Genomic DNA, 18617 nt, shown 5'->3' on the forward strand with positions numbered 1-18617 from the left:
TTGAGATCAAGGCCTAGGAACAACTTTTAAACCAATAGACAAATCACATGACTCCTAGATTTGTCCTGCCAACACTGCCTCTCTTGACTCTGAAAAGGAGTCAAAACAATATAAAAAAAGATCAGAATTTGAGCGGACCGTCTATGCTACCAATCTAGCCCCGAGACTAAATATTTTCCACATGTACTGCTGGACACAGTATAAACACTTTGAGACCTGAGAAAGACTCTCTCTAATCAAACCCTTGCTCAGACAGGACTACTTAGAAAAAAATTATTTATGCAGAGTTCCAGGTGGAATAACTATTCGTCTAGGACCCGTGAAATAAAGATGTCTCAGTACTCTTGGTCAGATTTTGCTTGCAGAGCCCTTCAAAGTTTGCCTGCCTTTGCTTTCAGCCCAAAGCATGCTGACTTGCCTCTACAGAAATGGGTGTTTACTTACATGAAAACAGCACTCTCCCGCGGACAAATGCCATAAGCCACAGCAGCCCACCACAGTTGAAACTATGTGGTCAGTGCCTAGTCCAGTACTGTCAAAGTTTAACACCTCCCATTCTAGCCCTGCCAGTAGTTTGCCAGAAGTTTTAAGCCACAAACATTTTACAACACAGACTTCCCCTTTCTCATTTTCTCTTGTTTCCCACTCTGTGTCCTAAATGCTGGGTGGGGTGTGGCGGGTCCGATAGGTACCATCGCTCTTTCCTCCTGAGAGAAATGAAAGAAAAGAAGTAAAGCAGTAGGAAAACCAAAACATTTCCTTATAACTGCCAGAGATGATACTAAACACTGACTTATAAAGGCAGGCTTAGGGACACCGAACCCAGGACACACAGACTTACCCAACGACGTCGCAGGCAGATCCAACGGAAGATGGGGCAGCGGCACAGCCGTAAACTCCGCACCCGCCGAACTCAGCACTGGACGAACTCGCCGAGCGTAGAGCAAAACCGGCGCTTCCTGTGGGCAGCTTCGGCCTTAAGAGGAACGGAAGGGGCGGGAACACGCGGCTTTCCAAGTAGACCAATCAGAAAACTGATTGCCACCGCCACACGCCGATTTAAAGAGACAAGAGTTAGTGTGGTAGTCTTCCATGTGTCTGTCCGTAGTGAAGGAAACAGCATTGGGATTAAGTGTTCCCACTCACCAGCGCAACGCATTGTTTCTCCTGGAGGGATTCCTTTTTCATGTCACAGCTGTCTCTTGGCAAGCTCACTGGCTCTTTCTCTCAGTGACATCTTCATCCCACCTGGTCACAAGGAAACTTTGAGATGCTTGTAACTGCAAAGTGAGCTACAAGTTTCTCGTACCTGACCTCTCCTAGGCCTGCCAGGTTGTTAATTATGTTAACGATATAATGTACTGTCCAATTGAAAGTGGAAGAGGACGGTAAATTAAATAGAATAAGTTTTTGAGATTTTATACAGATAGACTTATAAAGAGGGCAGTTCAAAATTCATTTCGAAAAATGAAGTTATTTCTAAAAATTAAAATAACTATATTCAAGCAAGAACTTTTAAAATGTCTCTGTATTGATAATTTGAACATTAAAAATAACAGAATGACAATTCTTGTATTGTCCTATTGGTGTATTTTAATTAGCATTTCCTTCTTAATAATCTGTAATATAGGATGTTGAGAAAATGGAAGTTCCGTGGTGGATTCTCACCTAACCCTGGTCTGCTTGTCCACTGCCCACATGCAGTGCTCACAGGTGATTGCTTACACACCTGTTGGCAACGAGCTATTATTGAATCTATATAAAGAGCTCCACCCAGCGCTCAGGGCTGCAAGGTGGTGGAGAGGGCTGGAGGCAACCATGGGCTTGCGGCATGCAGACTTGCCCTGAGCAGACGGGAGTCTAGCAGCTGACCTGCCACCATAGAATAAAGCTGGATATAAACCCTTTTACTCACAATGTTGAGTTGTCATTTTTCAGTATCACCTAATCCAGAATGAATTTGCCTAGGGCTGGAACGCCCAGACAAGATACAGGGGCACTAGTTTTCTGATGAATATGATTTAATTACCTTCTTAAATATGATATTACTGCTTTAACTGTTTTTTAAAATCTGCAGTCATCTCAAATATGTATTTTATGGTTGATTTATGGGAAATTTTGACACCTTCAATTTACTCTTCACTGTACAATATTTTAAATAAATTCAGAAAAATACTAAACATCATTTCTAGAAATACATAAATTTTTCAGCCTAAATATTTTCACAAGTACTGTATTTTTTCTCTTATTCAGAGTACCAGTCTCTAGCAAACATTTGTATGACATGAACTTCATAAAAGAAGTTTTCCATTATTCATTATTCTTTTGAAGGTTTTACCAAACTCAGATGCCATGAATTGGAAAACCTTTAAAATTTCATTTTATTTCTCTAAGAATATTAATTTATTCAATTATAATAGGAGCTCCACCAAAAATTCTCCATGTGGATTAGGATATCCAAGCTACAAGTACAGAATTTCAAAATTAAATTTCATACATCATTTAAAATCCAGTTGAATCTGTTAGGTTATTTTCTGATTTTGTAGGGATAAATTTAAATGTTTTTCTGTGTCACAGCTTTTTTTTTTTTCAATAACTGCAATCTGTAAAATCTTCAGAATCTGAATTTTATTAGCACAATGTTTGAATTGTTTGATTAAAATTTTCTAAATGATTTTTAACACACACAACGTTCATAGAAAGTTCAGTAACTCTGTAGACCATTTAAATTTGTTAACTGTTTTTAAAGAATCAAATATTTGTAAAATTCTATTTAGGAGCAACAAAGAGAAAACACGTGCTATTATGTTGGAATCCTTTTTTTTTTTTTTTTTGGTACTCAAGTCTAGTTTTATAGTTTGATTCATATAGTCCTATAGCTTGACCATCTGCATGATTTTATAAGAGGCTTTGCTTCATGCTCCCTGGCAAGTTTTTGTTTTTATTTTCTTTTCAAACTAATGGGTTCCATGTTGTTTGACCTAAATGACACTTCCATTTATTTATATCACATGAACGGCTTATGTATATAGATTGTCTGAATTTATGAAGCTGCACCTCAAAATCTAATTTAAAAAATTTCTCATTTCAAATTGCTGCTTAATTGGCAGTATTTTTTTTGCATATATCTCCAGGCCACTCCAGGTCTGGAATCAATTAGCTAGGTGAAGAGATAGTTAAGGGGAGGGGATGATATAATGTCAGCACAAGGATATTGTTTCTTCACTGTCACAATCCCAAAGCTCAGAGTCCTTTATTTAATTGTGCTGCTATTCTTAGCTAAGGTTTAGCAAGAAGTGGCTCTATCCTGTTAATTCTTTCCCCTGGAACCTGAATGACCTCTGATTTTTACACCCTGCCAAGAGAAACATATCCAGTTCTCTCACAGTGTTATAAATGTAAAGATATGTATCTGTTATGGATTTTATTGAAGAATAAATGATTATTCCTCTATATCCTCTCCTCTGGATTGCTGTTTAACTATTAGGCAATGGTAGTACACACTACATCAAGTGACACAGGTCAAAGAGAAATAATAGCTTGGGTTAGTTTTTCATAGGCTGAAATTCTGTACTGATTGTAAAATTAATTATTCAAAGACCATTTGTTTTGTTTTGCTTTATAAGTATCTCAATGTAGAGAATCTATGGCCAACACATCTAAATTCCACAGAAGCTTTCAACTGCCAAGAAGTTGTGAAATGCTGGCATTCGTTAAACAGGCCACTGAATAATGTTAATGTATGTGACAGATTAAAGTTGGCTACAACACCGACACTCCTCCCATTCAGAGGTAAGTTCTGTGTCCCCTCTCCTTGGATCTGAGAGGATTCTGTGACTACTTTAACCTGTAGAATATGGCACAAATGCCTTATTTGTGCCACTTTCTAAGATGGGCACTAAAAGACATGGTGCTTCCACTTCCTATCTTTGGAATGCTTACTCTGGGGAAAGCTAAGAAAGTCCCGTAAAATGTTTGATTTATGAGACTTCCAAGCCATGAGAAAGCACAAGATGGTCATATCGAAAGATCAATCCCCAAATAGCCACCATGACTGTAGCCCTCTTGGTTCAGACTTCAGGCCTGAGTGGAAAATCATCCCTCTGACTCCACCCTCACTTGCTATTTAACTGCAACTGCGTAAGACGCACCAAGTGAGAACCACTCAGATGAGCCAACAGAACAATGGGGCAAAAATAATCAATTGTTATTTTAAGCCATCAAATTTTGGAGAAGTTTGTAAGGCAGCAGCAGAAAACTGGGATAACATCCAACATTCATTGAGCACTGAACTATGTGCCAAGACTTTTCAGAACCTATTCACATGCATCAACTCCTTTAACCATTAAAACCATTCTTGAGGTAAATATCCTTACTTGACTGACGAGGAAACTGAACAGCAGTGAGTTTTATAACAAACATAAATTCACACACTATTAGGTAATACATGAATCTAGAGCTCCTGAACCACCATTGTGCTAACCTGTCTCTATGTAATAGGTGAGGCACTATATTGTCATCTTAGGTATCTCAGTTTGAAGTCTTCCATTTACAGTGTCATGTGTATGTTTGCCTGCTTAATAATTTATACCAACATCCATTAAGCTCATCAAAAATATTTTCAGCTTCACCATACCAGGTGGTAAGATGTATATAAACTATGGAGACACTGTAAAGAAAGATTAAATTTGAAAGTAAAATCAATACCATTACTACAAAAACATATCTGTGTCATATACATATGACTCAATTATTTACATAGTACCAGATATGCTGCTTCTCTCAAGAGAAATAAAAAGTGGTACTAATTCTTGAATACGAATCACTTGTATATAATCTCCATCCATACCATATTACCAGCATAGATCATGTAGTCTGAAGAGTAACCTTTAAACGTTGAAAGTAAAATAAAATATTAGGTCATGTATAGTCTGTTCTTGAAATGTTTATAGCTAGGAGTAGCTAGGAATTCCTAAAGAGGAAAACATGTTAATACAAGGGATACAACAAATCACTTTCTACATTAAAACAGTTCATTTTGCTTAGTATTTCTGCCTTTCCTAGATTTTTATTTCCACAGCTTCCTTTCTATCTTTAAATTATTATTACATAATAAAATAAAAATAAATTTGTATCTAAGGAAGTTATATTTTGTCAATCAGGCAGCAGGTAGGAGAAATGGCTAATTTAGTTTTGTATTTATATCCACAAAACCAACAACACTCAGTACAAGTAGTTAGATCAGCAACAGAAATTTGATTGTGTCCACAGTAGTATCATAACAAACATCTATATTTCGATGCAAACAATTCAAAAATTAGAACAGCCAGCTTAAGTACACATCACATTATATTAGCTGAAAACGATTCTTCTCCTTCTGTCCTTCCCATTATCTAAACTTATTTACTGTGCCCCAACATTAACTTTTAATTGTGTAAGGTTTGAAAATTGATCTAGACATAGTGGATTTACACTCTGCTTTATAAAGTATTTCATTTCATTCTATTAGAAGCTAACTAAAAACCACGTGGAACTTTCTTTCAAAATATTTCCTTTTGTTTCAATTTTCTCACCTTCTTACCTCCTTGATACGATATTTTTCTTCCTACTCTCACTATAAGAAGGAGTTTGGTACATGCTAGCAATGCATTAATATACTGTCACTAAAATAAGGTTTTAATAGAACAACAATGTTATGTCAATGTTCTACTTCTGAAAGCAGTGGAACCAACTCTATCCTACAATTACTTACCAAAATAATTTGTGTTATCTGAGGAAGTCATGTTTTATAAATCAAAATAGGCTTATTGTCAAAGAACTACAAATTTATCTGAGCACTTGAATGGAAAACCAAAATTCTCAGGTGGCATAAATAGAAGTGAAATTGTCAACCATGATATAAGAGTTGATATGAAGCTGATCCTTTTAATTTTGTATATATATTCTCTTGTCAAATGGTAGATAAGAAAAAGACAGTCAAGAACAGTGAGGTTATATTTATTAACAAAAATATGCAGTCTTACAACTCTGAAATATATACATGTAAATCCCCCTCCAATTGCTATTAAGCATATGTCAGGATTATGATTAATACCTCTAGTTCAGAGGATAAGGATGGCTGCTTTTGGTCATGGTACACAATTTTAAATTAAATTGTATTAAGTAATTTGTTTTGCCTACTTGTTTTAAGTAATTAAATATTTTATCAAAATGCATAAATAAATTAAAAGCTGTTGTTGGCATATTGTCCTCTTTGGCAATCAACTCCATTCAAATTATCCAGTAAACCAAATCTACGAATTGCTAAGCTCAGTGCTAGGATTTTCTGTTTGTCATCAGATGATTGGCCTATCAATTTTAATTTTGTGAACTTAAATTAGAGAACATGGTCTATTCATCCTTTATCCAAATGTAGTCACTTTACAAATAACAAAAATTGTGTTACATAATAATCATAATTTCATGTGAAAGATACTACCATGGACATGTAAGAAACTTGGAAAAACACCATGAATTAATTCTGTTAAGGAGAATCTGAGTTGAGATGGTCTCAATGATAGGGGATATTAGCGCTATGATTTACAGGAGGTCATCAAGTCAAGAGCAGGAGAAAAGCAATCAAGGAAAAGGGATTATCTTGAAAAGTCACCAAGGTACAGTCGTGCAGACTATGTTCAGAGAGTTTCATGTTGTTCAGGGTGGCTAGGTCATAGACTAAGTAGATGGAGACAATGAAAGTGACATTTGAACTGGATTGTGTTGCGCCCTGAATGTCCTGGTAAGGAATCTGTATTTTATCCCCAAGAGATGAATAACAATAGAGACTCTAAGGCAAGTGTGAAATGAACAGAAATATTCTGATATCAACATGTACAATGGGTGGGGCTGGAGAGATGAGACCAAGGGCCAGAAATAAGGCCACCATTGGAGCAGAAATGCAAGGAGTAATTATGTAATAGAGAATGGACTACATATCACTCAACTTTTTCATTGAATGCCAGCATTTTAGATCTGCTTTCGGGGGTTGTATTTGAATAATTCAGTTAGCACAGTCTCTACAGGGCATTTTCAATTCTATGTATAGTTTATTCTTAGAGGAGCCAGAGGTATTATTCTATTCACAATGCAATCTTTTTCAAAATAAAGAGCAATAGCTTTTTCCTTCACATTCACTTTTCTGCTAAAAGAAACATTGTACTTGGGCTTACTTATGAATGAAGTATATTGTTCTCATTTATGGAGGAGTATTATACATCATATGATGCATTGTTGGAAAATTAAGCACTTGAAAATAAACAAAAATAGAATATCTTTATCTTTTCCATTTTCATGCAGGAGAAAAAAATTTTTGTTCCCTTTTCTCCGTGGCACTGGTAGGGACACCAAAATCAATAAGAGAAAGAGTTTGAGCATCATGCTAAATTATGTTTATACTAAGGAGAGAGTAGATAAAATGAAGGAAACTGAAGTCAAGGAAAAAATGTAACTGTATCAGAATGTTGGGGTAACATGCCAATTGAGATATCTCCCTCTATTAAGAGCACACATGTATCAGTCTGTTTAGTTTTCAAATGATAAATGCACATGGAGTAACTTGACAATAATATTATTCCACAAGCAGACATATGGGCTTTATTAAATAAATCATGCCATTGACTAGCATTTATCTTAATGCTAAAGGTACAGATTCATGAATCCATTTACCTAAAACACAGAGATGATGAATGTTACCCTGAAGATTGTTCAAATGAGAAAATAATCCAAAGCAATGTTAAATGGATGACATTATTTTACATTCTCCAGAATAAAATGAGGATAGCATTTAAGAACTCACATGATGGATGTTTACTTGACATTAAGAAAACATCCTAGAATATAATAGCAAGACTTTCATGTAATTTCTTATGAAAGAGATGAATTTTCAGAATGCACAAGGGATGATAATACAGATTAGGTAACATTGAAAGTAAGTGCATAATTATTGAACCACCCCAGGGGTGTATTTTCATAACCAAGCAGCCAGCATTGAGCTTCAGCTTCCAGTCAGTCAGAAAGAAAATTAGCCTTTAAACATTATACTTCAAAACAGAGCTCTGTAGGAATTATACAGATTACATCAAATAAAATTAGTATCAATTAAACAATTGACGTAATCCAGTTTGAGATGACATAATAACTTTACTGTTCACTTATTTTTCCTACCTGTCTGCTTATGCTTGTGTTGAGGTGCTTTTGTTCATTTGATTTTGACTTCCACTTTCTTCTATATTAGCTGTACTTCTTTATTGTCAATATTGAAAATAAAAGGCAGGCACTTCCTAACTAGTATTCAGTTCAATTGGAAACAAGATTTGGTGATCAATGAGACTTTCAGAAAGAAACTACAAAGCATAGCACAAATCACTAAACAATAAAAGAGCTATACACTTTAAATATTAAAATTTTAATAGAAATGTTCTCACACCAAGTAGGGAATTGGCTTACTCAGTCCAGACTGCTGTAACAGAATACCATAGACTGGGTGGCTTAAAGTTCTCACAGTTATGGAGGCTGGAAGTCCAAAATCAGGGTGCCAGCAGGGTTGGGTTCTTCCAGGTTTCAGACTCTTGACTTCTTATTAAATCTTCACATACAATCTCATTCATCAGGGTCCAGACTCACAACCTCATCTAGTCCCAATTGTCTCCCCAAAACACCCATGTCCTAAAACCATCACATGAAGGGTATAGGTTCCCCATATCAATGTTCGGGGGACACAAACATTCAGTCCATAATGAGAATCATGTTTACTTGAATACAATTAACTATGGAGGGGACTTAGTCAATCAGTATGTCATAAAAGTGAACCCCTCCAAAAAGAATACTATAAGTACTATGTATTTTATTAGTATGTTTTCATATAAGTGTGTGTGTGTATGTGTGCATCTTGCACAAAATCTGTGGTCAACATTTTTTTCTCAGGTACACTCTCATTTTTAAAGGTATAAATCAAAAGCCTATTTTTTTCTTCAGAAAATGATGGTTTCAGAACAAAGAGGGTTACATTCAGAATGTTTCATGGTACATTATAAAATTTTTCCAAAAAACCCACTTCCATTAAAGACCATCAGAGTGTTCTAAGTGCTTCCTCTCATTAAAATAATTACAGTGAATATTCTGAGCTAGACACTGAAAAGTGTAAGTTTCCATATTTTATAAGTTAGCCTCAATCAGTTTCTCAAAAATTTACTTTGGTCTCCCAGTTTGAGATTAAGTCATAGATTGCTGTAATTTGTTAATTGTTGACTTATCAGAAATATTTACATATATATATATATATATATATACACATACACACATACACACACATATACATATACATATACATTTGATACCCCTTTAGTTAATCAGAACCACTGAGTGAAAAGGCTTTTATTGTGCTGCATCAGATATCACAGGACCTATAACTTTTCTTCATCCAGGTCACCCACAAAAAATTTTCCCATCCATGAAAACTTGGCAGAACTACAATCTAGATGATGGTATTGGTCATGCAGAGATGAGAGGTAAGTGAAAACTAGAAATACTTCATGATAGAGGTAGGGCTCCAAAAGTGACAGACCATGTTAGAAACAATACTGTTACCAATTTAAAGGTAGGCTATTTATACTCAGAAAAAAAAAAATCTTAAACCAAAAAGACTCCAAAGATGTTTATGCTTATTGTTTTAAATTTAGATAGAAAAATGCATTAGATAAATACAATGTTTGTATTTGAATGATTCCAGAGTTTAGCTCCAATGCATTTATCTTAAAATAAAAGTGTCTGTGGTCAAATTTTGTGGAAATTTAAATTCTTATTTTTTTAAAAATTCATTCTCCAGTGGGAAATTGAAACCTGAATTATTCCACAATGCTATGATCAGGTATAAGTTCTGTTTTAAGTAGCAAAGGAAGTTTATTCCCATGAGTAATAAGTTTAGCTTTGAGAAGCAAGGGAGGCTTGCTTAAAGAGAAACCATTAAAAAAAATAATTTCCTGATGAATTGTTTTAAAATACTAAAGCAACATTTAATAATATCCTTTTTTTTCAAAACCAGTTTGCAAAAGCAAAAATAACAATATGTGTCCCTTATCTAATATACTCATGTGATACTCTTATATAGAATAAAATCATCAATTTTTCAGTGGGTCGAATGCAATTGCTATAAGCTCTAGAAACGTGTTCCTTGTAAGAAAACTGTATTTCCATGAAATCAAAGCACCTGTATTTTGAACTAACCAAATTTTGAACTGTTTTATCTATTGTACTTTATTATTTGCTATTCTAATCGAGAAAGAATAATAAAGCTCAAGGGATAACATTTAGTTTTCATGATATGATGAAATATATGTTATTATTTTTCTTTACTTCCTTAATAAGGACTATTTTCAACTGTACAATTAAGCAAACAATTTAAAATTATTCAGAGAGCAGGCAGATAAGCTTTTATTCCTCAGTTTATGCAACATTTCAATTGAAAACCCAAAACAGAATATTTAATCTCTTCTTCAATTCTCAACATTTTTTAGCATAACATAGTTAACAAGTTTTCATCATTAATGATAAACCAGTGGAAAGTTTAACCCTTTGGTTCACTATGGCCATTCACTGTCTTATAGCACAGAACATGGTTTTATATGACAACTGGATATCAATTCATTTTACAGAGAAAATCCCTTACCTCACCAACCAACAATGACTTGCATGTATTTTGAAAAATAAAAGCTCTGATTGATTACATATTTGAACCAGGAAACAGTACATATACTCAGCAAAATGACAACAAACATACTCCACTGTATCAGCAAACATCAGCAAAGACAGAATGCAGAATACCAGTCACATATACCAAAGACTGAAAAAGAATGTCTGTCAAAAGTAAACTGCAATAATATTTATTTCCTACAATTATAGTCTATTTTCTTCACTCAAAAGGGAATTGTTTACTATCGATTGTGTTATCACAGATTTAATCCATGTTTAATACTTGATCCCAATGACACCTCATACACAGAAGGAAAAGCCATACAGCTCTGGTTGTCAGTAAAAGATATTCAGGTCCACCCCTTGTGTAATGGAAATAGAAATCATAGACAGTGATGACATTTAAGATGGTGAAATAAAATCATTTACAACTCACTGCACTTCTATGAAATCCCTCCAAAAATAACAAACAATGAAATTGGGAAAAACAAAATTTAAAACATGGTTGTAATTATAAGTAACTGACAACAAACTATGATAAATAGCTTCCAGATAAGGAGACATCTGCATTAACAGGAGAAAAGAAATGGGTGCATATCTTGGATAAGATACAGATTTCTCTAAGTGTTATGGTCCTGAAGTGTCTTGCAAAGACTGTTTGAGTCACCATGAGGTGGACCATGGTCAGGCAAAGAAAAATCAAGTCTGTCTTCATGAAATTCCAGTTATACATTCCTAAGTGGTAGACTATGGAGGTCAAGAAAAAATGCTGATAGACTATATTTGATAGTTGTGAAACAGCCTGCTGGATAACTAGCCTTAAAATGGGAAAGCAGGAGGAAGAGGGAATAATCACTAGAACACTAACAATGCAGAGAAAGTAAGACTGGGAGTTTCACACTGTAAGCCACATAGAGCACCTGAATATCAAAAACAGGGAAAAAATATGGTGCCTTGAGCAGTAGATAAAACAGATATGGGGAGGTGGGCTTGAAACCTGAAATTTAAACAGGTACTTTGGTCTGATCTGATTCATTTCCCACCACTTCCTACACTATGAATTTAGTAAATTGTGGGCTTCATTCAGTGATTCACAGAAAGAAACCAGCCTGAAAAATAGACAAAAGAGGCAAAAATCTCAATGAAAAAAGCTGATGAAGTTCATTATCAGAGGAAAAAAACATTGTTCTAGGAAGCAGGAAAAGTTTATATAAATAGTTCCCTGTAGTTGCAAATAATTACAGATGTGATCTCATTAATAGAGTGAGAAGCTTAAAGAAAAGATACAAGGTTTCCATAAAGAGATTATAAAACAGCAGAAATAAATGAAAAATGAAATAGCACAGACCAAGAAAGCAATGTAAATATACAAAAATATTATGAAGTTTAAAATTACATTAGAGGTTATGAAATAGAATAAACAAAACTGAAAGTTCATTTGCATATGGTTGACAAAAGTTGGCAACAAATTTAAAAATACAAAAGTGATTATACAAAATATTATAAGTAGTTACAGAGACAAAAGAGACTTTACATAATTAGACTTCTGAAAGGAAAATTATTTAGATACACAACAGGAGAAACTTTCCTCAAGTAAAAATTGAAATATAGGATAAAAAGACACAGAGCCCTCAAAATCTCTTGTAATGACTAAACACTATCCAAATTTCAACAATTTCATCAGTTTTACCCTACTATGTTTATCTTAAATTTAAATAAAGGTAAATGTAATGGTTTTTTTTAGGAGTTAACATTCATATATGGCATATTTGGCTTCTAAATTTATGAAATTCTTTTAAACAGTCTGCTCTTCCTTGCAAATGTTTCTACTCAAAAGCATGTGGCATGATATTCATGAAACAGTCATTTCTCAGTGGTATGATTTTGAGATTGTTTTAAAATGTTTGCAATACCTATCTTGATTTTTAATGATCAGGTATCATTTTCACAAATTACAATGAGGCCATTGGGAATTAAAAAAAAAAAGAAATGGGAGAGAAAGATTAACTGAGAGAGAAAGGAAAAATGAGACATCTCAATTCTTATACCACCTTTGGATTCATGCCCCTTGTTCCGTAGCTCATACAGCAATCAGGTGGTTGCTCTAAAACAGAAGCATAGCGTATCTGTTTGCAACTTATTATCCTGAAATATTTTCAATAAATTTCCATGAATCCAGGTTCAAATCCAATCTCTTTGGTAATTTACACAAAACTGTCTCTAATCCAGGCCCAGAAGGTCTTTCCAACATCAATTCTCTCTCTTTCTCATATTCACCCTTCCCTCCCACTACCCTGAACTATTTGTAATAAGAGTTCCCCTTAAAGTTTCAAATCTATATCTCTTTTTGTGCTTCAGGTGGTGCTAAAAATGTGCTCTGTTGTTTTTTTGCAGAAGTAGGCAGACAAGCTGGAACTCCAAATTACTGTACAAAATTCAATTCAGTATCATTTCTGTGAAGCCTTCTCTACCATCAATCTTTTTTCCTCCCCATCAACTAAGTTATAAAATTACATTTGTCCCTTGTCTACCCTCTAAATCAGTGCCATGCCAAGCAATATTAGAGCCTGGTGCAAAAGGAAAAATTAATACTACTGATCCTGCATTTTTCTAAATTTTGGATATTTTGTTCCTGCATTTTGATTTTTAAAAACATTCTTTCAAAATATTATTTATTTTGATTCTTCAGGTTTTTGGTGCCCCCATGTGTTTTTGTGCCAAAGGTGAGTGTTCATTCATATTACCTTAGTTTTGGCCCTACTCTATGCAACTGAAGAACTTATTACACCCCATAGTTATTTGTCTACACATCTATTATCACTACCAGACTGTGACTACCTGGAAGAGAAGGCCCCAGTTATGTTTATCTATATATATCTAAAAATCTGCACAGTATATAACATTTAGCAAGAGCCCATTTAGTAAAGATGAATAAATACCCAGAAGAGAGAAATAACTAAAATTCTTCAGTCTTTAAAGAATAAAATCTTCCATGAGGAAGAAATTATGCATTTTTTAAATGAAGAGTTTTTTTAAGGTAAGGAAACCTTAGTTTGAGACAGGTCACCAGTGTGATTAAGCAGTGAAACTAAAATCAGGCTTTTTCCCCCATAAACATCTATTTGTGAAACGAAGTATTGACTGTGTCAATTCTAAGAATACACTTATTTCTTGTCTACTATGAGAATCAGAGAATATTAAAATTGAAAGAAATCTTAGGTATTATTTAATTTCCACTTCTTCTAAATAAGGAATCAAGAGGTTAAGTGACTTGTCTAAAACCACAATAGAATCAGAACTTGAAATCAGATTACCCATTTTTCTATGTAGTGCTTTTCCATGGGAGGTAATTTACCAATCTAGAAGGGACTACTAAAATAAGGGAGTGGAGATTGTTTTTTTTTCCTAGGCTAGGCAGAATTGACCAAGTCATGGTAAATAAACCATAAACTTTTTAATGTGTTGCTTGAAACATGGTCTCTGCTAAGGTGAAGTGATTGAAAATGACCTCTCTCTCAAAGTTCTTTGAAGCCCTGTGTCTATCTTTGTCACTATTTTCTCTATGATTTATTTCCATCTATAAAAGAGGGTTACTCTCCTCCTATTCTAATTAAAGATTTGTGAGGTCCAGTTTAAATATACATTATTCAGATACTCTGTATATGCACAATGCAAATAATTTCTAACTATGGATTAATCATGTAAATATAGTATTATATTTATCTATTCATGCCTGGAGGAAACAGGAAGTAATTATGTAGCAGATAGTAGCCAACTTGGAGTTGAAAACTAGAATATACTGAATAAAACAATTCTGAATTTCATATTTAAAATACAGAGACATACAAATATACCATTCTCAGCCAGGGTTATTCTTCACAAATTTCCAGTATTTTGATTCTTGTGAGGTTTTCTAATAGTGAAAAGTGACTGGTTCTTCACAAAAGTGTTCAGTTTAATGTAGCTCTGAGTTATTGAAAAGATAGAAATGCTGACCAAAATTAAAAATTGAGCCTTGAATTAATTTGATAGAATTCAGTTAAGGAAAACAAACTATACATTATTAATATTAACATAGTGTAGAAATAAGCAATTCCTTTTTGTACTAATGATTAAACTTCCTGGTCAATTTGTCATTCAAATTAACAATTAAGAACCCCAGTTTAACTTTTGTCCTTTCTTTTTGTTTGGCCCCCTGATTTATTTAAAAATCTTCTTCATATGCAAAGGTAAGGAAAAACTGAGTTCAACTGTATCTCTAGAGGTCTAAAATCATTTAGTTTTGTCCCTTAAAAAAAAATCTGCAAAATTTTTAGAAGAATTTCTTTAAAAAAAAAAAGAAAGCCAGAGAAATATTTCTTAAGAATTTGCCAATAAATATGCAAGGAATATGTTCCTCACTAAAGAAATAAAGTCATTTTATTGGAATAATGAGTGGTCATAGCTTCCACACCACAACTTCAAGCATTTTTTTCGCATGGCTAGAAATCTACTTCCATTCATGAAATAACGTGTGGTAGCCTCTTTTATACAAATACTCTTCATCAAATATATACATATATACAAATTTTACTGGGCCTTACATTACTTGCATCAATTGGTAAATGAGGGGTTTGGATTGGAGGATTTCTGAAGTATCTCTCAGTCTTAAAATTGTCGATGATTCTAGGAAACATGTAGAGAAATAGTCAAGAGGGAATTCTCAGATATGACTCACAATTAATATTTGGTATTTGCACATTTTACAAATCTTATATACAACCATTCCAAGACAATACAATAACTGAAAAACAAATGCAATTAGTTAATATTATTTAATTTCTAAAAATAAGAGATCCTGTTTGCAAGTGGCCGTTTCTATCAAAATATTCCCCCAGACATTCAGAACACATTCATTTACAGTGACCCAGATTAGGAAGGGAGAAGTATAGAAGAAAAATGTGGAAGAAACATAACAAAAAACTAGACTGAGATTTAGTAGCCTAAGGTAGCTGCAAGAAATCCAATTATGTTGTTAAGCCTACCTACTGAAAAGAAAAGTCAGTACCTGAAGATCCTGATAAATTGCATAACAGAGTCCGTGTCACCCTATCCCTTGGCTATGATTTTTTTTTTCTTTACTTAGTGCTCTTGCCATTCTTTTATTTTAAAATGAGTTAGTTTAGTTATGGAATTGTAGAAAAACTCCCTCCAAATGAACACAAAACTACCCAGAAAGACACACCTATGGACACAAAAACTTCATAGGTCTATGTTTTGGGAAAAGCATCTCAAAGACCTTGTACTGAGTTTCTAACTCCATGATTCTGATAAAATTCTATTCTTGGATCCTGATCAAATTGGAGACAGGTAATCTATACAGTCTTACAGTGCCCAGATTTTTACTTTCAGGTATGTAGTGCTTCTTACTAAAAGAACAAACTGTACCACATTTTTGTTATATTTTAATCAGTTGTGCTAACATGTCCTTATCTCAAAATTCACTATGTGAACAATGTACTTGTTATCCTCTCAAAGAAACAAGTATTTTGAATATATTGTCAGACTCTAAATAAATTTCCTCCATTGAAAAATGCAATATCCTCTGTTTATGATTTGTTAGCATGCATTGACTGTTCTATTATTTAAGTAATATTGTACGTACAGGTGAAAGAACTTTGCTAGGGAGACAGTGTCTGGCATAATGCCTGGAACACAGTAGGCTCTGAATAACTACATGTTGAAAGAACACATAACTGAATGAACACATAAATGAACTACTATCAAAAAGAACTCAAACAATAAGTTAAACTTTGGCTCAAAGCACAAGTTTTCAAATTGTCAAATTTCCGTCTTGTTTGGCCAACATATGACAGGCAACACAATTCCCTTGGTCTCTGTCTTTGTTTCTGATGCAGCAGAGGTTTCAATCTGTTGGTCAGTAACTGTTTTGTTCTATTTCCCTTTTAAAAATGTTTCATTTAATAGGGAAAGTCCTTTTCTTGAGGATACTAAGAGGATCTCCAAAGGTCACTGCATGTAATACCCAATAAATGATTCTGACTAAGGGCAGTGCCACTGGGAAATTTAGGGTGGTGGTTGATATTCCCAGTGTATATTTTAAAATGTCATAGTTTGTTTTCAAATTTCAATGCATAAATACACACCATGTATCTGTAATAGCCCTATTTTTCTTCTCCCAACTTTCCAGGATGGTCTGTGTTCCATCTAATTTGAATGCTGAATTGATTCTATTTAAATCATCTTTCTGAAATGAAAGATAGCTCACTTTCTCTTCACTGAGGAATTAATTAACTCTCCCAATAATTGGCTTGAATTTTTTAAATGGAAAAATTACACAGAATTTTTATTTTAGTAAAGAACAGTTGTTTATCTTTAAAAACATTTAAAAAGACATTCTGCACTAAGTTCATCATCTTTTGGGAAACTATTAAAGCAACAAAATTACATCAGACTTTCTGATTTCTCCATAGTGTCCTTCGATAAATAAACAACCCAGTAGACCATGTTAAATGCCCCAAATGTTACTGGAAAGAGAATGCGGGCATATTTGTCTATCTTACTTGTGCCAGATCCAGAAGGTGGTGGAGCAGAGGGAGGAGGAGTGGCTGACAACTTCCCAGAAGCCCCTATGGTATTAACTGTGGTCTTAATCCGCTCCAGTCTTGATCCAAACACACGATGGGTAGAAGCAGATACTTGCTGGGGAGCAAACCCAGTTCTACTAGGAGTAGAAGGAGGAGCAATTGGAAGTGCTCTTGCAGCAGATATAGTTTCTGCTGCATTTGCGTGGCTGAATGGGTTTGGACTGGAAGCTAAGTAAGCCTGTGGTGTGGCTTCAGAAGATCCTTGACCTGCCACGGAAGATTTCCTCGAATGGTTTCCCACCTGAGTTCTGCTGCCAACATCAGATTCAGAGTGAACCAAGGCATTTGTTCTTTTTCTCATGTTCAGATTGGCATTTGTGTTCTGAAATGGTATATTAAAAATGATATTGGTTATGTAATTTTATGTAGATTTATACAAAATTCAAAGCGATCAAATAATTAAAATTACTTTGTTTCTATAAAACCAGTTTTTATTAATATGCCTTTGCCACTCAGCTTTATGTTAAAGTTAGAAAATGCTAAATAAAAAATAACATGGATATATTTGAAACTCTGAATCAAAAATCTTCTATTTCAAAATATTATCTATTCTTACAGATAATTAGAATTTAAATCTACAAAAAGATTAGGCTTTTAGGACTGGAAATTAGAGTTATACATGATTTTATTTTAGGAGTTCGTGATGGTAACTACCTAATTATTTTTTTCAGTTTTATGGTACAAGACATTCTGAGATGTTATATGCATTTCAGTGAGTTTTGTATATGTTTGTTTTATATACAGGAATAAGTGTATTTACTGCACTGAATAACAATAATAAATATCCAATGTGTATGACATCCCTTAAAGAAAAAATAGAAATTCCAAAAGCTTTAATTTCCAAATCCCCAGTATTTATTTTCATAATCTTACATAAGCAATCATGTACATTACTATAAAAATCTCAAAATCCTAATGCATTGTAGTTTTCCACCACAATTAGTAGTTAAAACATAAAGGCAGATTAATTTTAAATAAAATGTTGCATTAGACAAAAAACAGTGTCACCGTATTGTTGCATAAGTATCTGAGATCAAATTATTTACCAATTAAGAGTGTTTTAATCAAAATGGAATTCACTATTTTCTATCAAATTATTTCAAGTGTAGAACAAGGCTGTATTTGAATACAGATGCATGGTAAACATTAAAATAATTTTCCTTCTACTTTAACAGTCACAATAAGTAACTATATAGCCAAATATAGATTGTCCATACTAATATAGGAAAGCAATTGCTCAAATTA

At 33.9% G+C, this 18617-nt stretch overlaps 2 protein-coding genes across 2 annotated transcripts in view; both read right to left on the reverse strand.

Annotated features, from left to right (window-relative positions):
• The window catches only part of LOC118916028 (cytochrome c oxidase subunit 7B2, mitochondrial), a 139931-nt gene extending 138978 nt beyond the window's left edge, over positions 1–953 (reverse strand). The window contains exon 1 of the mRNA XM_057502191.1: positions 842–953. The gene's annotated coding sequence lies outside the window, so the exon portion shown is untranslated. The remainder of the gene's footprint in view (positions 1–841) is intronic.
• A 13574-nt stretch (positions 954–14527) lies between these two features.
• The window catches only part of GABRA4 (gamma-aminobutyric acid type A receptor subunit alpha4), a 61888-nt gene continuing 57798 nt past the window's right edge, over positions 14528–18617 (reverse strand). Inside the window, exon 9 of the mRNA XM_036892535.2 lies at positions 14528–17694. Within this exon, the coding sequence (XP_036748430.1) occupies positions 17170–17694 (525 nt within the window). The 3' untranslated portion in view covers positions 14528–17169. The remainder of the gene's footprint in view (positions 17695–18617) is intronic.

The sequence above is a fragment of the Manis pentadactyla genome, chromosome 5 (genome assembly GCF_030020395.1).
Source record: "Manis pentadactyla isolate mManPen7 chromosome 5, mManPen7.hap1, whole genome shotgun sequence".
Lineage (NCBI taxonomy): Eukaryota > Metazoa > Chordata > Mammalia > Pholidota > Manidae > Manis > Manis pentadactyla.